The 25,544-nt window shown below is 41.1% G+C and overlaps 1 protein-coding gene across 1 annotated transcript in view; it reads left to right on the top strand.

Moving 5' to 3' along the window:
- TGFB2 (transforming growth factor beta 2) overlaps positions 1-25,544 on the top strand; it is a 73,159-nt gene that overhangs the window by 27,272 nt on the left and 20,343 nt on the right. The window contains exon 2 of the mRNA XM_035557605.2: positions 19,740-19,903. Within this exon, the coding sequence (XP_035413498.1) occupies positions 19,740-19,903 (164 nt within the window). The remainder of the gene's footprint in view (positions 1-19,739; positions 19,904-25,544) is intronic.

Genomic DNA, 25,544 nt, shown 5'->3' with positions numbered 1-25,544 from the left:
ATTCAATCTTTGTTGTATTTTATCAGGACTTTGGACTATCTTTTAGCAGGACTGTGGACTTTATCAGAATTTGGATCCTACAGATCTTTCTCAGTTATAATTTCTGCCCATTTTACCACAGCCCTAATGGAAAGAGATGTCCAGCACTAAAAGGAAGATTCTTGATGTGATCCCAGTTAATTTCTGTAGTAGCAGACTTATCTTCACCTTTCCTTGCAATCTGAGAGCATGTTATTTCTGCTGCAGTGTTGCAGCAAGAAATCATTTATCTGCCTTATACTACCAGCTTCTGTTTTCTTGCATTGGCCTTGCAATTCAGCCAGTATTCATCTCAGTCATTTTAATATTTGCATTTATGTCTTATTATGGTTTTGCTCTTTCTAGACTCCAGTAAAGCTTCTGTATATGTAAAAGAACCTATTGCCACTTCTGTTTAAATTCGAAAGTGGCAAATATTTGTTCTTTGTTACTTGGCATGACTATAGGGTGGTTAGCTGTTTTCCTATACTTCTTATCAGAATGTGTCGTCCTGTAGTATATTATTATCTGTGTATTCAGTATATGAAGCCAGGAAAAAGGCATCACTGCCTCGTGATTATAGATTTAATTCTTATGTAAATTATGCAGACACCTCCATCATGATTTCTGAACTTCCACCTCTGAAATGCTTCCTTTCAATAGTAAGCTACCCTTGGGCCTGGTGTAGCTAGAATACACCTGAAGCATACCATGTTTTATGTAAATATTTATAATAGTTCACTGTCACATGTTCTTCTGTATCAGCATTTATAAGGACTCTGCCTCCAGGGTATACAACCAGTGCTTTAAACAAAATGAAACACCCAAACTCAACAACAACCCTCTGGACAATTCCGTTTCACAACCTACTTTCCAGCATGATTGGTGTTCCTTCTGAATATGGTTCTTCAGAAGCTTAAGTATCCTGTGTAATCTGAGCCAGCACCATGTGACTAAAGCAATAAAAAGTATTTCTGGAGCCCTAATTCTGTAGACATCGGTCAGCTGAATACCTGCACAGCCCTACCAGCTGGAAGTATGACTAATAATGCATATAGAGCAGAAAATTTACAACTCGCTGTGAAGCACCACTGTAGTTCTCATGCTTCTTTGAACTAATGTGTTTGAAAATCATTCTTTAGGTTATTCTGAGAAGCAGTTGATGCATTCCTAGTCTTTTTTGATCTTTAAGAAATGCAGACATTGATTCTGTAATTGCTATCCATATTATTTATCGCAGTCATGGTGTTATATGATGCAATTTGTGGAGTTCTTTCACTGAATGTGATCTCTGTCTGGAGTCTGCGTTAGTTTTGGATCCTTCTGAACCATAAATGGTCAGAACATCTTTTTCTAATATTTAGTTGGATATAATCTTGTTAGTCTGAAATATATATTCTTTTATATTTTTGGTTTCTTCACGTGCATATATGTGTGTGTATGTGTGTGTTTGCTTGCATGTATGTCTCTTTCACTAGTGAATTTTTGTCTCAAACATTTACGCATGCCCAGGAAAGCAGAAAGTAAGTTGCTTGGAAATAGAAAGGCTTTTTTTTTTTTTTTTTTTTTTTTTGGGTGGGGGGTAATTATTGTTCAAGGGAAGACTGAGAAAGTAAAACAGAACAAGTGAAATTTCAGTTAGAAGTAAAGGGTTGAAATTAATTGAGCAAAAATCACCATTAAGAAATGCAGGCAAAAAGTCATCAGTTGTTAGGCTTGGGCCCAATTCCATTCTCGTGGCAATTCTGTGAGCCTGTTTGGGGGGCTCTGTTTGTACCCCTGTCACTCAGGTATCTCTGATGTGGAGTTGCCTCGTGCCGCAGTTTTGTTGTAGTGATGTCTGCTTTGGTGTGAGGAAGGTTTGGTTGGCATTTAATGATAGCTACCAACTCAACAATGATAAGGGATCAGAAGCTCAGTCTTGGTGATGTGTACTTAGAAGCCAGTTCTCTGTAGATGAATCTGAAACAGGTAGCCACACTCTGAGTAACTGATAATCTTAGCATCCATCTTGGTGAAAGACATTTGTCTTACGCTTTGGAAAATCCAATTAGATCCATCCAGCTTTTCCATTTAGGTGCCAGAAAATTAGACTAGCCTTGTAAACATGAACACTCAGCTATGAGTAGTACAGACAAAAACTGAGTGTCCATTGTGGTAGGAGCCTGTGCCATTTATCTCTCAATTGTCAACCTGTCACAAGGAGGGAACATACTATAAAGTGATGGTAATGTGTCTGTACTTCCCTCTGCTACCTTGTACATTCCTGCAGCAGTAGCTGTTGCAGTAATCTGTACCCTTCTGTGTTCTCCTTCTTTTTCCACAACTCTCTTATTCTATTCCCAACACTAGAAGGTTAAAATATAAAAACGGCACATATTGTAACAAGAAAACTTAATCTTTTTTCAATCTGTATGTGATTTTACTCTAGACAAGGCAACTTTCCAGATTTGCATTAACCAATATTTGAAACAGGATGGTTTTAAGACTTATAAAGCTGTCTAGGACATCGTACTACGTTAGCCTGAAAATTTTCAGAAAAATGATTTTATATATATATATATATATATATATATATTTCAGAAATAGCAAAGTTTTTGTAAAAGCAATAGCAAATATCAGTTCAAACTCTTAACAGTAGGGTTTTTGTAATGCCTTTTTTTTTTAACTTATCACCATTCTGAAGTGTGCTGGAGAGGGTATCACTTATTCACAACAGAGTTATTAACTAACTCTCAGTGTGCTTGGTCCAGTAAAGCTTGGAGACCACAGTTTAGACCAGACAGGAAGAGGGTGGTTTTGAGTAAAAAGTAGTCTGTTGGAGTAAATCATTTCTAGTCATCAGTATTTAGAACATTTCTAGCACTGAGTTAAAAATAAAAAAAATATTTAAAAAATGTTCAAATGAACCAACATGGTCTGAGAAGCAATGGTAAGATCTTACTTACCATTAGTCAGATGTTCTTGCATAAACATCTGTGCTGAGTATTGGTGTCTTTTTGGATTCAAAAAGGATTTTTTGGATTTTGCTTGTTTCCACTTGGTATTCTGAGAGGTAAAATCTGCACTGAGTTCAGGAGCTGCTCAGTTCCAGGTCTGCTGTCAACATGGAGGGGCTGAAATGGAGCCATTGGTTAGAGATATTCTGTGTTTCTGATACGTCTAATACTGAGCTGAGATACTTAGTACCAGCTCAATGGCATTTGGTTGGCTTTTTCCACTGCCATCAAAATGACAGTGGTTTCGCTGAGGCTTGTGTGGAAGAGGACTTACATCCTTGCATGCCTGCAAGAGTGCAGACACCATGGCAATGCCTTGGTGGAAGGGCTGGCTGTCTCCTGTTGTGCAGGCTGAAAGGACATGGTATGGGCTTTGGGTGTTTCAGTCAGTTGGTTGTCTTTTTGTTTGTTTGATTGTTTTGTGTGTGGGTGTTGCTTTTTGTTTGTTTTGTTTTGTTTTTAGTATCATGGCAAGCTGTCTCACAGTCATGTTCTTATGAAGTAGTCTTCTTTCCTTAGCTTCAGTAAAGAAATGCACTTCTCACATGTGAAAGTACGAGAGTAAACTTTCATGCTTCTGAGGATTAGGTTAGAACGGTATAACCTTTCAGAGTCCTTAGAGTGCCTTGAGATATATGAGCACTTTGTAGATTAAATGTAGATTAGTGAGGTTATGTCTGAGGTAAAGTTTTATCATGGGGTAAGATGACATTTATTATTAGCACCTTTTCACAGACGAGATATTGGACACCTCTAGTTTGGGCTTATTATGTAAATGTCTTAGCAGGGTCTTTGCTCCTTTCACAGTCACTTCTAATTGAGCAATGTTTTCATTTCAGACAGGTAAACCATTTAGGTAGGCAATTCTATAATCTGCAATATGAAGACAATCTATTTACCTTTAGTTACAGTGACAAAAATTCCTGAGACCACTGATAGTTTTGGAAGAAGGAGAAAGATGGGTTTGTTTCTTACTTGCATTTTGAATTCTACACACTATATTATAATTTTTCCATCCTGATCTATAAATGCTTCTTGAGCAAGTTGGCACATCTTGCTTAAAGAAGTCTTTACAATGTAGCCAGCTATAGTTCAGGGTAAGTACTGATATGTAGGCAAGGCCAGCCATTCATTCACATGGGAGGGAAGAGTCGCTTCGTAACTCATGCTGGAAGTTAAGAATCTAATCAATGTAATTAAGCTAATAGGAATAAATATTAAATTTAGAAGCACTCTTCCAGTTTCAGAGGGTCTTGCAGTTCTGAATGAAGACCTTTGAAGTTAGCACTTTTCAAGACTGAGCCTGTATTTAGCCCTAAATTGGCAGGTGAGAAACAGTTCAAGTTTTCCTTCCCAAGCTGTGTTATGTAATGGTATTCAATAATGCTTGGTTGTAAAGAGAATTTGAACTTAATTGTTTCATTATAAGTCTGTTATTATTCCTTAGCATCAGCACTATCTTTTGTGCACGAGGATGAGGCCAGGTAAATGCACCTTCTGTCTTTAGTGTGAAAGACAGATGCTTTCAGTCTGGCTTCTCTAATTCATTGAACACTAGGACTAGTTCTGTATAAGCAGGGCAGATATATGCCAGACCCTCCCTCCAGGAAAGGCCTTCAGCTGGCTCACAGTACCATTCTGTAAAGCTTGCCATAAAATGTCAGAGATTGGAATGTGTTGGTCATTGCTGTTGTACAGAAGATATTGTCGAGGGGGGATCTTCTATGAGAGGAAAAAGCACACCAAACCACCCCTTATCTCCCTTTTCTTGTCCTATATTTATGAAAGATGATACCAAAAATGTAAACATATATTCCAGATTGAAAGGTTTATTCAAGACACTGTACTTTTGAGGGATGCTAAAAAGGCAAGTAGCATTTGTCTCCTCCCTTACGAAGGCGTTTCTTTTAACTGTGGTCTTGATTGGTAAACATATTTCTACAGTCCTGGGATTTAATATCTTCATTTGAATTGAATAAAGCCAGTTGAACACTGTTTGGCAGTTGGCAACAAAGTACGTATATTGAGGTGCCAAGAAGAGACTCTGCTGAGCTTCAGATGCTTTGCATTCCAGACCTGTTACCTTGTAAGTGTAATATTTACCAGATTTCAGTCTGTCTGGAGATGAAGAGCAGGCCTGTGGAGGAGAGGGGAGTTAGGGAGATTTTAGGCTTGAAGAAGAAAAACCTGAATGAGCTGGTACAGCATGCTACATTCTTCTTGGGTAACTGACTTGCATGAAGGCAGTGTAAAGAGCAGTTGCTCATGGGCAGTTTATTCAGACTAAAATCAGTGTGGATGGCAGTAAAAGAAAAGCAAAAGAAGAAAGGGAAAAAAAATGAAAGACCTACTCTAGCTGTGGATGAAAAGCTCTAGAATTTGTAGGGGTTATTGTGTTTCCAAACATGAACCAGTTCTTACAAGAGCACAAGAGTGGTTTTAACACTTGTGCTCCTGTGCATGCTTTGCTTTTGTAACCAGATGGTTTTGTCTAGTCACTGGGCTTCTTCTGTAGAGGAGACCATGGTTTGTGGCTCAATCAGTGTTTGAAATCTTGTTTACAAACAGAGCTGGTAAATGAGCAGAGATGAATGACTGGAACTCATAAGCAGTTTTAATCAAATCATAAAGTCCAAAGCCTCAGAAGAAATGAGAAAGATTTGCAAAGTCAGCCAGATACTTCATGTTGCAGTCCCATCTGAATGCTCTGGAGTATGATTTCAGATTCTTGTCTACAAAACCGAAACATGAGGGAGAAGCTGGATCCAGTTCAGTTGGACTTTATTTGATTATGCCTCCATGCTATTGTAGCTGAAAAAAATGCTGCAATTCCAAATATGATGTGTTACAATTGTGCAAATTCCTTAATCCGTTTTTTCCATTCATTTATGTAGTAATTAAAACCATAGACCTGGAAACTATTTTCACAGGCAACTTTCATTTGCAAAAGCTTATTTCATTTCATGTATTTTGTGATTCTATATTCAATTTTACTCTCCTTCCCTTCCAGAAGAGAGTGAAACTTGATGGTGAACTTCATTGTCAATCTGCATATTGGCTCAGTTTCTTACAAATTGTACATTATTGTATTGTGCAGAACATGAGAGTGTAATTGCGCTGTTTTTGGTTGTTTCATTTTGTGTTTTTAAATTTCATCTCGCTGTCCTTAGAGTGCACCACAAAATGCTCTAATGAAAGAATAATCATAAGCTTAAAGAGAAAGGAAAGTTTGAAGAGGGGAAAAGGCACAGTGGTTTGAAGGAATGAAATAATGGGAGTGCTCCAAGTGAGATGAGGCAGCGAAAGTAAAAGAGTTACCACGAACTGTGATGAATAATAGATGTGAACTTAACAACTGTGGTCATGGGGGCTGTATAAGATAGAGAAAGAGGATAGTTCAGGAGACAGCAGTTCAAAAGCACATTGTCTTATGTAGTGGTCTGCAGCTGTAAATAACATGCAGTACTTTGCGCTCCAGACGTATGACAGTAGGATGCCACCACTTCCAGGTTCTGTGTTAGCGTAGGACATTGTTTATGGTATTCTCTTCATCAGTAAAGTCATCCATGATGGAGCAAAAATCACTGCCCCTGCTGTGTTCTGTAGAATACTGTATTTAATTTGATCATTGCACAAAGGATCTTTGTTAACCAACTTCCATCAGTTAAAACTGATTTTCTCTTTTAAAAAAAAAAAAAAATGGAAGACTAGATGGCTCTGTCTGGGTTGAAGTTTAATCCAGGCTGGGGAGATCTGGAGAGCATTGGTAGCAGGTGGCTGTCCATTAGCCAGCTTGAGGTGAACGGGACAAGCTCAGCCTCACAGGTAAATCTCTGCTTGCTTGCAGAAAGTTGGCACTCATCTTTGTCTCTCTCACTGCAAGTTTGAACTGGAAGGCCACTGATAGCACAAGCATGAAAAGTAACATCCACTGTCATTCCTGTACAGAGGTCTCCCCTAAATCCAGAGTTTGTGTGGGTTGGGAAAGCGGTAATGAAAATCGCATTGCACATGTGAGATGCATCAAGGATTTGGTCCTGTGAGGTCTCACTCTGAGAAGTTTCATGAATGCTGGATACATACCATTCTCCCTTTCTGCTAGAGACTCTGAGGCAGGACAGCTTTAAAGCCAATGGCTCCTTAGGAGAGCTCATAAGATTACTTCAGCAGGACTGTGTTAAAGTAAAGCAAATGCTCGTGCTCTTTTTCTCCAGCAGAGTAGATAGGCTTCTTCCCCTGCTCTCCTACTAAATATCCAGACTGATTTTATGGCTTATCTCACATACATTCATTTCCAGTTGGTTGAACCACCCCCTAGATGAATAGAGGTGAAATAAAACATTTCCCTAGAAAACAAGAGAAATGATATTTAGATTATTTTGTGCTAAGGTAGAGAGACACATAAACGCATCAGTATGAATGGCTTAAGTTGAATTGTGAAATAGCCCGAGAATCTCTTCACTGCCATTTCCTTGATTTCAACACCACTGAGTTTGTCATGTATGACGGCTTTGTGGTTGTTGTGACACTGTTGGAGAAAATTGGATTTGGGGAAAGTTCTCTTAGTAGTTCTTTAAATAATTCAAAATGTTTTCCAGTTTTTGTTTTGTTTTGTTTTGTTTTCTTTCCAGCACAGCTTTGTTCTGCAGTGGTACATTTTTTGTAAAGAAGACTTGTATAGCATTGCTTTGCCATAGCAGTGTATAATCCTGAGGATATATCCAAGGGATTTCCAGCCATCCTCTTGGATTTCATAATAATACTTGTGATTAGGAGCCCTTCCACGTAGAAAACTAAAATGCAGATGTGTATTCACAGACTTAAAGCACAGCACAAGTCATCCAGCACTAAAGGCACAAGTCGGAGCCTGTGGTGAGCGTGTCTGCCATAGGAGTTGCAAGCTGCACCTAACTGACATTTGGTGAATGGTCTAATTTTACAGACAGAGACATATGCTGGCTAACCACGTCTCACAGTAAAAGAAGCATTGAGTCCCTTTGCTTGGAGGTGTTAGCCTTGGAAACATTCTAACCTGATTTCTTGCACTGAAAGTTTATGCCTGTGCTTCTGTCTGAAGGTCAGGTTCAATCTCCATCCCTTGCAGTGGAGCTGTCCACTGGGGTGGGCTCCCCAGGTCCCACCTGCGAGGTGCACCATCCTCTGCCTTCTCTGCCCGAGGCATAGCTCAAGGAGCCCTACTTTCCTCACCTGGCTTATGTTCACAGTTTTTGATGGATTCTGACAGATTCAATGAAAGTATGTCTGCACAATGTATTTTTTTTAAGCATAGTTCATTAGTAAGTTGGCACTGAGATAACACTGTGAAGCCAGTTTTAATCCTGCTGGCTGGGCTGTCAGTGTAAGTGAAATTCATGAGGAAGGTGCCAAGGAGAGGAAGGATTTAGAGAGAAAACAAAAAAACATATATAGCCCCTTTCTCAAACACCCACCCATACATCTAACCTTATACCTAATCTGCTGTTGAGAGGAGAAAGGAAAATATTCTTGTAGATAAAAATGACTTAAGGTTACTTGGTTTAGGAGGCTCGAAGACTGCTTAGGGGTTTTTAGCCACTGCAGGTGGTTGTATAAAGCAGTATGATATACAAGTAATGCAGTTGGGCTTGCGATCATATCTGGCCCTTCAGCCTACTCAAGGAGAGGTCTCTGGTTACAGATTACTTCTGAAGTTACCAGTTCAGTAGTGTGCAACCAGAAGAAGGTTGGGATGCGAGAGAGGAAAATTAAGGTCATTCCAATGAGGAAAGCTGTTGATCAGTCTTGTGAATGGCAGAAGGTTAATCTGACCTGTTTTAAGTCACTGTAGTTGTCGCAGTCATAAGCAGCTAAACAATGCATGCAAATGCAAGTTTGATCTTATTTTGCCATTGAGGAAGGTTGGTTTGTATTCCCTGACAAGTTTGTTGTTTTTTTTTTTTTTTCTCCAGAGGAGATAAGAGACTGTACTTGCAATTCTTGCTTATGATTCCTAGCTGAAAGAGGAGCAGCCCTTTGTGGAGAGAGATGAAAGACACTAGGAGTATTTTTCTTACATTCCAGTGTAAGCAGAATAGCAAAGTACATACCTGAGAATTTTCCAAGCACAACACACATCTATTTACATATTTGATTTCAGTGGTGATACATGATAACCTGGGATCTCATTCAAAGGATCCTGATGGGGATTTGAAAGGAGTTCTTCCTTGAACGTTCACAAAATAACTGCTGAAAGCTGAAGAAACTTTTGTTGGCAACCTAATTTCACAGAGAACAGGAGGCAGAGAAGCTGGAGATGGTTTTCTTGTGCTGAAAATCCTCTCTGTGCTTACAAGTGTGGAGATAAATTCCTGACTCTTTTAAAAGTGGTTTGTCAGCGACTTCAGCAGGACCAAAATGTTACTCAGATTTCAGAGGGGCTTTGGTACTTTTGTATCTTGCACTAATGCCAGTTGATGGATGCTGCAACTTTCCTACTTGTGTGTCTTCCCAGCAGAAAAGGATCTGTCAGTTCCCACTGGGAATGCATGGTCGTGGGCTTGCCATCATAGCGTGAGACCCAGGAGCAAAGGAGGCACATCTGAGGATGTGTTTTTCCTGATGCTATTAACGCTGTAGTGTTGCATAAGCAGCAGTGAGATTATAGTGGGGGTTATGTTCAAGAAAGAGAACCGTTCTACTGTTTCTTTCCCCCATACATTTTAATCTGCCACAAGATTAAGATTTGTTTGTTGAGCAACACAGATAGTGGTATGGTTAGTATTTGCATTCCCTTTTGGCTCCTCTGCATGCGAGGAGATGTGTAAATAGGACTTCATGCAGGAGAGAATTGGGGTCAGACCTTTCAGGCTTTCTAAAATGTGTGGAGATTTGTATATGCTGAAAGGTGGGCCAAAATGGAAAAATTGGCATTTACCACTCTCCAGAATACTCCCAAGTAATTAGGTTACCCCAATTAAACACTGCTCAATGGCTCAAAATTAAGACCTGAAAATAACTCTCTTGTGATGCGTAAGTGTTGTTTGCAATACCCAGTCCCTTCAATTCAGCATGGAAGAGGGAAAACAAGCCAACAGCCTGGAAAGATTTAAAGTCAAGCAGAGAGGAGAGTCGGGTGAGTTCGTGTTACGGAATTTTCCTTCAGAAGATTCATTTTCAAGAAGATTCAGTCTTAATGGCAGAAGCATGCTCAGAGCAGCATACATCTGAGGGGGACTTGCAGGTGGTCTGTGTGAAGCTAGCCCACCCACATTTCCTGTTTCTTCAGCTTTTGCAAATAAGCAAATAGCTGGGGTTTTGTTGTTGTTGTTGTTTTTCCAGGGGTAAGAAGAATGGGTGCAGGTCTGTGCTATGTGTGCTGCTTCATCCTCAGAGGTGCAGCTGAGAGGGGCAGAGCACAGCACAGTCTGGGACATTCTCTACACTCATCTCCTGTAAGAGCATCATTCACACCACGTCTAGCTTTTCAGGGGAGTTGGCTTTTTTTTTTTTTTTTTTCCTAAAAGGGACTGGACAGTTTCCCCTTTCATTTTAGCTATGGATTTCAGCAACGTGAACTGGCTTTTGATCCATTTCCAGCTTCAGAGGTTTTGGTCCAGGCATTTGATTTAAGGCTTAGAACTTGGTCTAACTGTGCTAAAAGTTAATACTTAAGAATTTAGTTTTATAGCAGAAATGGTCTTTGAGGCAGTTCTTGCTTTCTTAAAAGCTGCAGAAGAAAAGAGCCATTTCTTAGAGGAATTCAGCATTATTCGCCAGAACACAGTCTTGGGATAGGAAAGTTTGTAAAGGATCGTGACTGTGACTTGTAATTACCTCACGACTGCCTTGTGGCTGTAAAGGAACAATAACAAAAGTTTTTGAAATCCCTGTGATGACTTACCCTAACACACATTTGAAGATATAAACCGCATGCATGCTATCTGTATGCTACCGGTATGCCTTCCAGATATCTTCTTATAGCATTGCATAGATATTTCCTTTTTCCTCAGGACAGCCTGCATAGATACCTGACTTCATAGAATCACAGAATGGTTTGGGTTGGAAGGGACCTTAAAGATCACATAGTTCCATGTCCCCTGCCATAGGCACGGACACCTCTCTCTAGATCAGGTTGTTCAAAGCCCCATCCACCATGGTCTTGAACACTTCCAGGGCTGGGGCATACACAACTTCTCTGGGCAACCTGGTCCAGTGACACACCACCCCATAATAAAGAATTTCTTCCCCATATCTGATCTAAAACTACCCTTCTTTAGTTTAAAACCATTACCCCTTGTCCTGTCTCTACACTCCCTGACAAAGAGTCCCTCCCCAGCTGTCCTGCAGGCCCACTTTAGGTACTGGAAGGCCACTGTAAGGTCTCCCTGGAGCCTTCTCTTCTCCAGGCTGAACAGCTCCAACTCTCTCAGCCTGTCTTCACAGGAGAGGTGCTCCAGCTCTTTGATGATATTTGTGGCCATCCTCACTCATTCTAATAGGTCCATGTCCTTCTTGTGCTGGGGGCCCCAGAGCTGAACACAGAGCTCCAGGTTGGGTCTCACAACAGCAGAGGAGGACGATCACTTCCCTCGGCCTACTGGCCATGCTTCTTTTAATGCAGCCCACGATATGGTTGGCCATGGGCCCACCTCTCAAGCCTGTCCAGGTCCCTCTGGATGGCATCCCTTCCCTGCAGTGTGTTGACTGTACCACACATCATGGTGTCATCAGTAAACATTCTGAGGGTGCACTCAATCCCACTGTGCATGTCACAGACAAAGGTGTTAAATAGTACCAGTCCCAATACCAGCCCCTGAGGACCACTCATTGCTGGTCTCCACCTGGACATCGAGCCATTGACCACAACTCATCCAGCCAATTCCTACCCACCCAAGTGGTCCATCTGTCAAATCCGTGTCTCCAATTTAGAGACAAAGGTGTCAGGACAGTGTCAAATGCTTTGTACAAGACTTCCTCTGAAATAAATGGCATAGGGTGTATGGAAGAACTCTGCACTGTCATATATGTTTCTTAAGTAGTTTTCTTCCAATCCTGAAACCCATTCAGATTTTCTAATCTTTTTTGTGCAAAAGAGCAACTGTGGAGGGCAGGGGAGGCACGGTGCAGTCTGACTCTGAAAAGGATTATTCTATGAGCATCACTTTTTCTTGCTGCCTCTGCTCAGACAATGCATTGTTTCAGTGGGGTATTTGTTTATTAATGGTCCAGTCAGTTGCAGGGTAAGGCAAAAACACAGGATACAATCACATTGACACCCAGCGTGAAACAGTTAGGTGAAAGCAGGTGATGATACTCAGTATTAAAAGATTCACAGGAGATTTTTCTGACTTTTCAGCTTTTTCATTAATTTGCTTTTTCTTGGTAGCCCAGTGCCCTGCCCTCCAGTCCTGCAGTTATGTTTCTGATTTTTTAAATTATTATTATTTTCTATATATGTGGCTATACTCCAGCTCACAGAGACTGGCAGAGACCTTTTGCTGTATGTTTTTAGGCGAAGAGAGCCAAGGAACAGGCAAGATTTAAGGTCAATGTTCTCTGTATGTCTCAGCACCCACAGCTGGAGTTGGCAGGCCAAAACGGATCCAGCTTCATTTCTATGTCAAAACCCAAAGCTAATTTTCAAAAGTTTGTAGGAACAGTTTGGATATCTGAAAATCAGTCCGGAAACATTCAATTGCAACATCTCATTCTAGGTACATTTGGGGGGAAAAAAAAGGAAAAAAAAAAAAAAAGATGCCTCAAAGTGTTGGTTGCTGAACACCTGAAAATCTGGTCTAGTATTTAAAGTCTGGCTTAAAGTACAAAAGGGGTTAATCCATTTCTGCTTGCTGCATGTTAGCATTCATAGCAGAGCCTGGGAAGAGAAGCTGGGTCTTTCTGTGCTAGCACGTGGCACATTAACTCACTGTCCCCTTGTAGCCAGCAACACCTCCATCATCGACAAGAGAATGATTGCATAGACTCTCTGTGAGGCTTCTGGTCATCTTTTCAGATGAAGTGCAATGCACCTGCAATTTTTCTCTTTGGTATTAGATTTAACTCCCCTTTGCGTTTTGGCTGATGGAGTAAATCTTAGTGTGTTTTAAAAGAGTAGCTAGTGGTGCAACAGTGGGATGTATGTCACAAAGTCTGGTAATTACTTTGTTCCAAACCTGTGTCCATACAGATGTTCAGTGGTGTGTACTTTGTGGAGGTGTGAAGTTTGACAGAGACTGCATAGGTGGAAAAAAATAAAAAGTGCATTTGTGCTATGTAAGCGCTGCCAGGCATCTTTGCTGTGAGCACCTTGGAGTCTGCTAGTGACATTTATTGAGCCCTCATAGCCAGTTTATGGCATAATAATTACGTGTATGTATTCCCTGCTGAATGTCAGGAGCTCAATGAGTCTTCATTACAAAGAAAGAAAAAATTAGCCAATACATAGTAAGATATATAGCTGATCTATATCGTAGGAAGTTACTAAAATAAGAAAACATCTTCAGTGTTGGCGTCTGTTAGCGTAACTGCTGAAAGAAAGTCCTGTTTAAATAGCTACAGCAGGAGTCCCTGTGGGAGTAAGGTTGTTTCTTGTTTGTTTGTTTGTTTTTCCTCCAAGGGGAATTACCTCAGGACTCTAAAGTCCATTGTCTTAGTGAAGACACACTGAGGCTCCCCCATTTGACTGGGATGACAGGTCCAGCAGTCAGTATTGGTGGTAAAAGAGGGAAGTGGTTTCAGATTTCAGGCTTTTGTTGTTCTGACCTTTAAAATGACCATTCAGCAATTGGATCCCCAAGCTGTTCTCATTCTGTCTGTCTTCCTGATGAAATTATCTCTGTCATCCTTTACCTATACCTGTCCATCTCTCTTGCTAAGTGTTGGCTCTCCAAGTGCACCGAGAGTGAACATGTTGGGTAATGTGAAATCCTGAATCATCCACTGCCTTGGATAAATTACATATCTAGGCATCATTCAGTGGAAGATGCCTAGCTACCAGCTGTTAGTATGGGATCTTCACGCGGAACAGGTGCAATAACAGAATGTGTATGTCATGCCTTGCATCGCACTGTGGATGCATGCATACCCTGCTCTGACAGAAAAGCTGCTCCAGAGCCATGCAGGCAAAAGCTTTATTCACTGTGTTGCCAGCAGTTTAATTCCAGCACAGTATCCCTCCTGGCCTTGAAAACAGTTGCTGACAGATACAAATACTGCTTGTTGAAGGTAAAGGCAGCTTTGAGGGGCAAAACTTGGAATATAGAAGTAAATAAGGAGTTAGCCATGGGGACTGTGCAGCGTCTCACATGCTGCTTTTGTGCCATGTGGCTTCAAAGCCTTGCTGCAAGTTGCCCTTCCCTTCAAGCAGCTCTGAGCATGCTGCTTCACTTACTGTGTTGGACTATCCCTGAAGGCAGTCCAGCCCCAGTTGTGATAGGCACCCGTGCACTGGTCAGAGAACAAAATTCACAAAGGGGAAAGAAAGAGCTCATGTTAGGCAGAGTGGCTGCTACTTGTTGAAAAAATAAATAAAGAAAGAAAAGAAAAGAAAAAAAAATTTGCTATCAGTAAGCTGAAATCTGAACAGCCTAACTGGTCCTAATAGTTGGAGGGTTTAGGGAGGCCTGCCAGAGTGTGGAAAGCATAACAACTGCATTTAATAACACTCAAGCAACTCTTATAAATATTTGCATGTGCTGCTTCAAAGCCTACTACATGGTCATTCATGTTTTGCAGTCAGAAAGAAGAGGAGGGAAAAAAAGAGGGCAAGATAAAAAGGGCACTCCATGTTTTGTAGCTGCTGTAATAAGGAGTGGGCAGAGCACCAGAAAGAAAAGAAAAAGGGAAAAGAAACCCTCCAAAGTTTAATAAACACAAAAGGGAATAAAAATAAATCTTTGGAGCATTTATTGCAAGCCCTTGATGGAAGGATTGGATTGAAGCTCTCAGCCGTTCCAGTGTCGGCGTATGTGCGAAGTTGGCCTGTCTGGCCTCCTCCAATGAGAAGAGAAAAGTTGTTTACATTTCTTATCTTGGGCTGTGCAAATAATTGATTCTTTTCTTTTGTTTGTTTGTTTCAATAGCAGAAATGAAAATTCAGAGGGGAAAAAAAAAAAAGAAAAGTGTTTGGATACAATTGGATTTAGGATTTTCCTCACCAGCAAGCAAGCCCAGCTCTCAGAAGAGCTGTGTCAGAGCATTTTGTTTCCTTGAAATGACAGTACACGCAGTACTTGTGAGAAAAGCCATGGAAACAGAAGCCTCAGTTCATATGACACCACTGTTGAAGACAAAAGTGTCATCCTGTTATTCAGGAGGTCCCTATCTTGGGGTGTACCTCCAGGATGAAACAACCTCCTTCAGTTCCCACTTTTGCCTTGAGGGAGCTTGAATCCATCTCGCTCTCTTCCCAGGAGTGATGCCTAGGGGTCTGCCTGCTATTTTGAATGGTCATTGAGAAGATGTGTGCAGTCTTTCCTGTTGATGCTTGTCCACCCTGCGTCGATATTAAATAGAGCTATGCCGCTGCCTTGCCTGTTCAGTACTTTGGGATAGGTCTCCTGCACCCCTGTCGTTGGAGCAGGGCTGCTTTCTGTCCTGGTTGCTGGCACAGGAGCTTAGAGGATGCCAGATGTTGAATAGTCAGTCAGTAAGAAGCCCAGAAACCACAGTTTAAGCCCTTACGCACTTAGATATTCACAGACCAGAATACTTTCTAACCTGACAGTTTGGACTGTCCTGTGTAAAGCAGCTGATGGAATTTCAGCTCATTTAAGGAAAAAAAAAAAAAAAGAAAAAGAATATAAAAAGAATAAACAAGCTAATCCTGCAATGCTCATTGTTAAGCACACAGAGCTATTGGACTAAAGGTAGGAGGAGGGATGCTGCCTTTGCCTTCTCCAACTATGCTTTATAACTCATCTCAGCCTTACTGAGATGGATGCGATTATGATTATTATAGCTGGAAGTATTAATTTTGGGGTGGGTTGTATTCATGAGTAATTGAAAGGTGACAAAAATGGAATCTTCCACTGCATTCACTATTCTTTTCTCTCCAAACCAAAATAAAATTGTGTTTTCCTAGCTACAGGAAACATGCTGATTTGATTCCACTCATTCATGATAATTTTTCAAAGAATACTTAAGGAGTCTGGTCTGCAACAGTATTATAGTGTTTGCAGACTTAACTTGCTCAGGGTTATCCTGGAGTCTACTGGAGTCACTGGGCCAAAATCACAGGGGAGTCTAGAGGTATCCAACTGGGACTGCATTGATACAACTCTCAGATTAAGGTAGAGTCACAGAGATATAAATTGCAGCATCTGAGATCACTTAAAGGCTAATCCAAACCCTTGTAAACTCTATAGGGTTCTTCCCCTTCCCTTACAGAGAGTTGCAAATCTCAATTCTCTGTCCTAATGTTGATAAATTTTCATGTAACCCCCAATTCTGCAGTCAGCCATTCTTTCACAGAGGAAGGGCTCCAGCTAGCAAAAAGCCAATTATTTTTTTTTTTTTTAGCTATCCATGAATAATGCCTTTTCCTGAGTTGACTTCCCATGGATACTGTTGTGAATGATAGAATAAATAAATCATACTTCTTATGTTTTTTGCAAGGTATAAAACTGTCTCATGAGAGAGATGAAATTTCTTTAAGATAAGAATTCATTCTTCTCCATTGTCATTGTCCTATGTCTGCTTTCCAACAGAAGGTAAATACCTATTCAGTGTGTTTGCAAATGCACATACTGAAACACAAAAGCATGCACAGTAAGAGAGTATTCCTTCTCTGGCTGTTACTGTTTTCCATATATATGATAGAGAAAAAATATAAATGGAGAGATGGTTTAGGAAAATCGTTTCAGATGCATATTCACAGATTTATAATATATAGTATCTAAAATAGAGACATGGAAAAGAAAGGCTACAAGCAAAGTCCAAGAAAGTTCTAGAAATAAGTTAGAAGCTAAATATAAATCGAGCAGACAGTTAAACAGGACTTTTGAATCTGAAATAAAGTCAAGATGGACAGTGTTTGTCCGTGCCAGGGCAAGTGGCTGTCTGCTAGTTCGGTTTGTCCACAGGGAATGAAATTGTAGGCTGATGCCTCAAATAAATGACAGGGCAGGACAACTTACAACTCATCCTGGAGGCATCAATCTTATATATACATGTTATTATGCCAAATTATATTCCTAGTAGGATTAGGTTTGGCTGAGGAACAAGTAGTAGTCTTGGAGTTTCCTATAGCAGAAAAATAAATTCAAGAGATTGTTTCCCTCCTAAATGAGGATGTAACCTCTGAACCAAGTAGCTTTCTTAAGAATTTTCAAAATCTATCAAAATTAAGATCATCATTACATAAAGTTAAGCTTTTCTCAGAAGACTTTCATGTATTTCTCCTTCAGAGAGAAAACAAGCATTGAGAGAGACAAGCACTTACGTATTACTCAGGGTAAAGAGGAGAAATTCTGTTGTGGGGGTAATTCATAACCCTTTTGCTTTGAGTTCTCATTAAAAGGTTGTAGCTGGTAGGTGACAATACTGATCACAATGCTTTGGGTTTATTGTGGAGCACTGCAGATGTGAAGATTTGAGAACTTTCTTTTCCTAATTACATCGGGCCACGAGGAAGTCTGGGGCTTCCTGTTTGTATTTATATCTCTTCCAAATTTTACATATTGAGGGTCTTCTTTGGGAAGTACTCTTTCAGAGCATTTTTTAAGCATTTTGAGAACTTGTCATCTCTCACTTATAATGCATCTATGGTCGAGGCCTAGATTCTACCTTTCTCTGTAAGATTTTCTCATCTCTGTGATTATTTTTAAGAGTTTTTACATCTTTCCATTCTAAAAATTATTTTGGCTGAATTATCTAGAGGAAGAGTGTTTGTGAATATTATAAGGAGAATACACTTAGTTTATTCCTTCTGTGACTGACTGGCACTTGGTATTTATGCTGTAGTCATTTTGAGCCTCTAAAGAGTTACTTGAAGAGATACCACAACCTGGATGTTACACGTGTAACTGAGCATTAAGTCTGCTAAATGTGTTGTCTTGCGCAGTCTGGGGCTGCTGCATTGATCAGAAGTTCTGATAGTGGCAGCCAGTCTATAAACACTAAATGTTTGTGAGCTGGTCCTTAGCTATTAATGTCTCATTAATATGAATAGGTATCATTACTGATTTATTCCAACTATCTTTAATCATTAGTAGCTAGAGGTAAAAATAAATGTCCTGGACTTACGTTCTCCAATCTCTGTGCTGTGTTATGTATATACATCTATGAAGAATTATGTATCTTCCAGAAGAAAGTCCTTTACTCCATTAGTAGGTGAATGGATGGATGGCCCGGATGGGTGGAGAGCTGGGACGTGTAGACAAGCGTGAAATCTCACCAGGATTTCTGACCTTTATGGGAGCTTAACTGCTCACCTCTCTAATGTGCAGGCTGTTGTCTCCTGTCACTGTCTGACAAATCCTGAACTATGTGGCTAGTGGGAAAACTTAATATTTTATAATTATTATCTGAAGTGTTTCTGCTGGTGTTGCCCCAAGGAAGCCTGTGAAGTTCGCTTCCTCTGCTGAAAATCCTCCCCCCTGCCAAGATGCAGTTTTCATCTTTCTTCTGTTTCTTTGTATGTTTCAAAATGTAAGAGAAGAGGAAACCTTTCCCTCAGCTTGAATGGAGATTTTATCAGAGCCTTTGAGTCATTTCAACTCATCCCTGAATTTGGCTCGCTGTGCCCACTCTGCAATTTGAGGAAAGTCTTGCCAAACAACAGGGTGTGGAGAATGTCACATATACAGAGCATGTTCAGAGTTTTCTGCACATGGTTTTCTGTTTGTGCTCTTGGCCAGAAATAGGTGGAACAGCCTCAGATGATCACTGAACCCTTCAGGGTAATCCGAATTGTGCAAAAGTAGTTTGCTGCTTAACCTCAGTCAGGGTTTACAGCTGGGAAGGAGGAAGAGATTATTTTGAAACCTAAACTGATACTTTTGATACCATTACTGAAGACTTGATTCCATATTTTTTTTTTTTAATTTTTTTTTTTTTAATCTTTTTTCTGCTTTCCCCCTAATATATAATGAGGGGCGCTTTTATTTATGACTTTTACTGCTTGCAAATGGTCAATATACATGTAATTCTGTTTATAATGTCTACTGCCTGCATGTCTTTTACTTCCCTTTCTTCTTCCTCTTCTAATTTTGCCATTGCTATAATCAGAATGAATATTTTATTCCAATAAAAATCCTTAATAGCTAAATAGGAAACAAAACCTGAAGCTGACTAATTTATACTCCATGCCCTGGGGGAAAATGGGTTTTAGAAAGTATACATATCAAATGATTTCCTGTTACTTGTCTTCTTAGTAGATCTCTGTGAACTCTGTGCAAGTCTGAAGGCATTTGCCAGATACCAACTGTTCTGATTTTTTTCCAATTTAGAAGCATACAAGATTTTCCACCAGTATGTAGAAAGAATGGGGTTAAACACATGCCCTGAAATAGAGTTGGAAATGGTTGTTAATCTCTATTAATCTGCTGTTCCTGTAATCAAACACATGTGGGGTTGTTTTTTGGGAGGTTAAATTGTTAATGATATTAAATTGCCTATTGGAAACTGAATCCTTCTACAGATATTTCCCTTACTGCTGAGGTTGTCTTGCATTGCATTGTATGAAAGAACAATGTATTATATCATTTGAAAAAATACATAAACAATCGCACTGCCTTCTTGCAGATGCCATCCCACCAAGCTATTACAGCCTTTACTTCCGAATCGTGAGATTTGATGTCTCGGCAATGGAGAAGAACGCCTCCAACTTGGTGAAGGCTGAGTTCAGGGTCTTCCGCCTGCAGAACTCAAAGGCGCGGGTCTCGGAGCAGCGGATAGAGCTGTACCAGGTGAGGCTCTGGCTATTACTGCTTTCTTTCAAAGGTAGCTTTTTTCCTGTGACTGTGCTAGAAAGAACTTCATTCAAAGTCATATGAAGCTGAAATACACATACTTTTCTAGAAAGTGTGCTTCAGGACTCTAGCATTCAGCATATAGCGAAGGAGGTGGCGTATGGAAGCTTCATGTTGATGATTTGCTGTAAGTAAGTGACAGAACAAGGCACCAAGCAAGGAGTTCTGAGGGCCTCTCTCTCCCAACGCCTGATCTACACTGTAGGTTACATAGAAGAAATCAAATTCCTCTCTCTGGCCAGTGTTCAGGATAAGCCTATTAACTGTTCCTTGCAGAAATGTCATCGTTAATAACTGAGTTTCAAGTCATTGCAGTTTCAGGACTGACTTCTGTATGGTGGCCCAGGGCTCAAAGCAAGTCAGTGGAAAATTCAGCAGTTTAGGAGAGAGGAAGAAAATGACCCAGTGACTGTTTTACTCTGGGGTGTTGATAAGATTTTTTCTTTTTTCTGTTTGTTTTCAAATTGTACCCTGCACTTCAACCAGTGACATGAGATGATTTATAAACTTGGTCAGATGGTGTTGTCACTGAAGAAGCAAATTCAGTCTTGCATAGAAACCATCACAACCCCACAAAACATCCTTTGTATGTGAACAAGCTCAAGCAGAGGCTCCTTTACCTAGGTAGTGAGTCAGCTTGCACACATGCTAAACCCATTAAGGTTAACTGCATAGAGTCTGTGCATATGTTTGTGGAACTATTTTCTAGAGCATATTTCATGTAAAGTATAGTTCATCTCACCAAGAAAACCAACAGCAAAAAAAGGAATCAACTCCTAGCAGTTTTATACTGGCTAAAACTCACGGTTGTTCTACCAACCTGAAATTTGTTCAGCTGAAAACCCTGCTAGGGAAGAAGTCGTCTTGTTAAATAAAGTGTGTTGAACCCTTCTTTGGCCCTGTTTTTGCTGCCCTCATTTGCTGCACCTGAGCACAGCCACGAGTTTGCAGCACAGTAAAGCCTGATCCCATGGGTGCAAATTCGAGTTAGTTATCTCCCTCACTTTCAAAGTTCACATTTTTCTGCCTGGTATGCTCAAGTGCAAACTAAGCTTGTAGCAGAGACGCAATTTCTGCTTGCTGGAGTGACAGCATAAGCCAGCCTTAGAGACTGACAGCAGGAAAAGATGCACTGGATTTTTAAAACATTATTTAAACAGGAGAGAATTGTGATTCCCCATTGAATGGGGTTTAGGTCTGCAGGTGGTCACCAGGTGCTTGCTGTCAAGACTGCAACCTGGCTGTGTGCCTTCCCAAGAAAAGGCTGGCAGAAAAGTTGACTAAATAACATGTCACTTGTTAAAAGAGAAAGCTAACAGAAATCTTTGAAAGTCAGTGGTGTCCATGGTTTGTAAGAGCCATCACACAGAATTATGCTTCATGTCCCTGTGCTGTTGCCACACCAATCTGTCAAAATGATCATATGTTCTGACTTGACCTCACTATTCAGACATCCTCAATGGAGGTAATGGCATCCCTTAGCTTTCTGAGGGCTGTTAATCAGGCACCTGGAAGGAATACAGCTGAGATTACCTGAGCTCAGCTCATTGCACCTCCGTGTTTGAGGAATGCAGGATGCAAAGGGTTCAGCAGAGGTAGGGAAGAAAGGGCCTTTACTAAGCTGGGAACTTGGCTTGTGACGAGAAACAGCTGGTGCTCATTTGAGAGTCTGACTCCAGCAAGCCTGTGCCCATGGAAATGACTGACACCTGCACCTAGGGCAGGTACCTCGGTCCTGTAGATAAATATATAGCTAGTGAGTAAGGTAGTCTCTTTTTGAGACTGGGTGGGACATACTGATTGAAGTGTTGAGTGAGTAATGAGGTGCTGGTTATTGTAGGATTAGAGCTTTTCTATAACCAAGAATTAGGCTCGCCAGAGGCGGTGAGCTGTGAGTGTGTTTGTGCCAGGTGTATGCTAGGCATGATACTTGTTCCTTCTCCTGCAGAGAAACAAGCTCTTGCTGGAGCATTTCCCTGCAGAGAACATATCAAAACGATGAGAGCTGCCTGCTAGTGCTTCTCTCTTCTTTACTCCTTATAAGCTTCTCTAGTCTTCTCCTTCCTCTACTCCTCCACCCCTACTCTGCCCTTTGGTCATATTTACCACTTCTTGCAGTCTTTTATGTACTGCTGCCCAAAAGCTTTTATGCAGCTATTACCTTACCTCTGTGATGGCTGGTCTGAACTGCCTGGGTTTCTTATCATTGGCTCTGCTGCAGGAGTATCAGAGTCCCTAAATCCTCCTATGCCTAATCTCCGTCACAATGTTTGAGACTATGCAGTGTTTAACAACAAGCAAATGGAAGGAGAAGTTGGAGAGGAGGATGTGTTGCAGGACAATGCTATAGAAGCATCCTAAAACTAAAAATGTCAACTTTATAGAGTAGAACAAGGAGCTGAAGGCAGGGAAGGATGACTAGGAGGCATTGGTGCCATAGTGCAGCTAGAGGAGCTTCAGGATTGTGTAGTGATAGGGGTGTCAAACAGTGGAGGAGGGAACAAACATGGGGGGTAAGAGAGAATGAGGAAGATGTGCATTTAATTGGAAGTGGGAGAGGCAAATATATTCTGTAGGGGCTGGAAACTTTCTCAGGTATATTTACTTGAAGCTTGAAAAGCCATGCATGGAGAGAGAGCCTTGCAAAGGAGATCGCTGGTAGGTTTGGCAAGTGCGGCTGCTCCTCCTCCTCCATGCATAAGCACTGCTTCCTGTCTTGTGAGATAGTGCTGGGCTTGCCAGGGCTGTTGTGCCCAGAAGCAACAATGTGGTTTTTTTGTCTTGCATAAGCAATGTTTAATTATTAGCTTTTTTTTTTTTTCTCTCTTTCTTTCTTTTCTCCCACCAAGTTTCGGGTTGCCTACTGTTCTAGTGTTTTGCTTTGCCGAGGAGATCTTCTTGATGAGGGTTTTTCAAATTCCTCTCATACCTGTAGTTTCGGGGAATGGTTGTTGCTGTGTCTTCGCCTCTTTCTCAGTCAAGCAGGAAGAGAGGGGCAAAAGTCTCCTGGGGAGAGGAAGAGCTCTCTTGCTGTGATTCAGTGGAAAAGCAGGCGCCCCTGACCACAGGCAGGTCTCCTAGAGCAATCCACTTTTGTCCAGTGGTAGTTTAGTAGCAGCGTACACACGAGTGATGTAGAAAGGACAATACTGCTCTGAAGGACTATTTTAGGAACAGTTAGAGACAGACGTGCAGGGAACATAGAAAAATCAAGCAAGCAGAATATAAATATTTTGTTTCTCCTCCTGATTCTTTCTTTGTGTGGTCCTCTGACCTTACAGGTCTACCCTTAAAATGAGAAAGAAATGCAAGACTGCACCTTTTCAGCTAATCTTTCCTCCGGCTCCACTTGGCTCCTTTTTCCAAACCACATCAGAGAAGGACTCTGTGTTTTCCTGCAGCCCTTATTTGCACTGACTCCAGGAAGGCAGTCTGGGGCTCCTTGGCATGGTGAGCCAGAGCCATGGCCCCTTGCTCCTAGCCCCAGAGCAGGAACAGCAGGATCCTGTCCCTACCCACAGCGGTAAGGTCAGAACAGAGAGGACCCTGATATGTTTGTTTTGGGAGCAAGTGTTTGTTTATCCACTGGCCAAGCCAGCTGCACCTGGGCAGTAGGTCCTGGAGACGAATTCTTCTGGAGGTGCCCTGGACGCATCCTGCCACTCAGGTCCATGGACTCTGCTGAGCTGGGTAGCTCCCCGGCCACATGTTCATGGTTCTTCCATGGTGTTTGCAGGCTTTGAAGTCTAAGCTGGTTTCTCAGGTAGCCTCACTGATCACAGGGGAGTGTATCCAGGGAATTAATGGGATTTAAGTTAAGTCCCTTTGCAAAGTCCCATGCAGTGCTGGTTTTCCTCTGTTCAACTTGTGCCTCTGCTCTCAAGATGCTCGGCAAGGCTTAGAGAGCACAGTGAAACGTGCTGCATCTTGCTGCCAGCTTTCAAACTTTCAAATAGTCTGCTGGAGCCAGGGGGTGAGTGGTAATCCCCGAGAGCAGAAGCAGTTTCTTTAATGTCTTTTTTCACCCAAAATACTTTTCTGGGTATTTGAGGATTAGTCAGTCACATCTGTGTTCCTGTGCAGAGGGGAAATGCAGTGCACAAATTAAGTAGTTTTAAGGTAGAAAAAAAAAAACATAAAGCTCATAGAAGTGGGAATTAAGCTTCTTTCATAATGTTGGTATAAAATCTTCTGTCTTTTCTTGGCTCTAGTTAAGTGAAGCCATAAAGAATTAAGTTATTTAAAGGCACTATCTTTTCTGTTATTTCTTCTGCTGGAAAGTAAGGGTTAATCCGCTTATGGTGCCACTGAGCTATCAGCACGTTGGAGAGTGGGAAGCTGGAGGGAAGGAGGGGAAGCAGTGTACCCTCAGGGGCAGCCAGTGCTCTCCCATGCTTCTCCACTGTACTGTGGTTTCATGATGCACTTCTTAATGTGCACCAAGACTTCAGAAAATATTAAGGGGATAAAGTACTCTTGGGGGAGGGAGAAAGAGTAATATTAAATAAAAAAGCTTTAGCATCCTCCAGTGGCCCTTGCTATGTTTTTAAAGATTTATGCCAAATGCAGGCTTTATTGGAATTTGATCAGATAAAGCTTGGTTGTTATGGGAATGTCTTTGTTCATCAGTTTTCTTCCCTGCTTTGAAGACTTCATCACATCTTTCTTTTATTAAGGTGCTTATGTATTTATGAATAGAGTCCCCGCACCCTTCAGAAAAAAAATTGCCTTTTATGAATAAGCATTCCAAAAAATAAATAGGCACCACCGCAAAGCTGGACAAGTGAAAACCCTTGCGGGGTAAAAAGTAGTTGTTCAGGGAGCATTGTGGTATTGTTTTTGAGGTAGTTTTATTATGTACAGACGGTCAAACAATAACAAGTAATAATTGCTTCCTATGGAAGCAGTGCCATGTTTTGGTAACACATCATAAAGCATCACAAAAATGCAGCTAAAGCACTGGATTTTAGCATTGTTGTTATCTGATGCTACTGTGTATGTGGGTAGCTGGTGGTTGGTGGATGAGGGGATGTACTGCATGAAGTGTCCAAGCAAATAAATGTACAGCACCAGGCTAAAGCCCAGGTTATGATGAGCAAGCAAGTGGCAGCAGACCTTTGGTCTCTCTGTGTTGGGGATGGTCCCGTCCATGCCAAGGACTCCCATGGCACTCACATGGGGTCTAGTAAGAAGTGAATACCCTCCACACAGTGTCTAACCTGTTTTGTTTAAGGATTTCTCTCCTTGCTTGGAGGTATAAGAAGAAAGATGCTGTGGAACATATTACCCCACTATGAGTCAGATTTAAATTTAAACCACAATCAGTCTTTCAAATGCTTTCAGTTCAGACAGTGTTTTGTCTTGTTTTTCAGTTAGGGAATATGTTTAAAGTGAGCTGCTATAGATTTGGGCCAGATCTCAGTGGTGCAAATCTGAGGCAATTTACACTGGCTGCAGTAGAGCTACTCTAGATTGGTCTAAGTATAATCAAGAGCAGAGGGGCCCTGCTTGCTTTTTTTTTTTTTTTTTCCTTCCCAAAAGTGCTGTCTCTAGTGCCATGGAACAAAATCCCAGGAAG

This window comes from Cygnus atratus, chromosome 3, assembly GCF_013377495.2.
Source record: "Cygnus atratus isolate AKBS03 ecotype Queensland, Australia chromosome 3, CAtr_DNAZoo_HiC_assembly, whole genome shotgun sequence".
NCBI classification, from domain to species: Eukaryota; Metazoa; Chordata; class Aves; order Anseriformes; family Anatidae; genus Cygnus; species Cygnus atratus.
The sequence above is the reverse complement of the archived record's forward strand: the minus strand, read 5'-3'. Positions and strand labels throughout refer to the sequence as shown.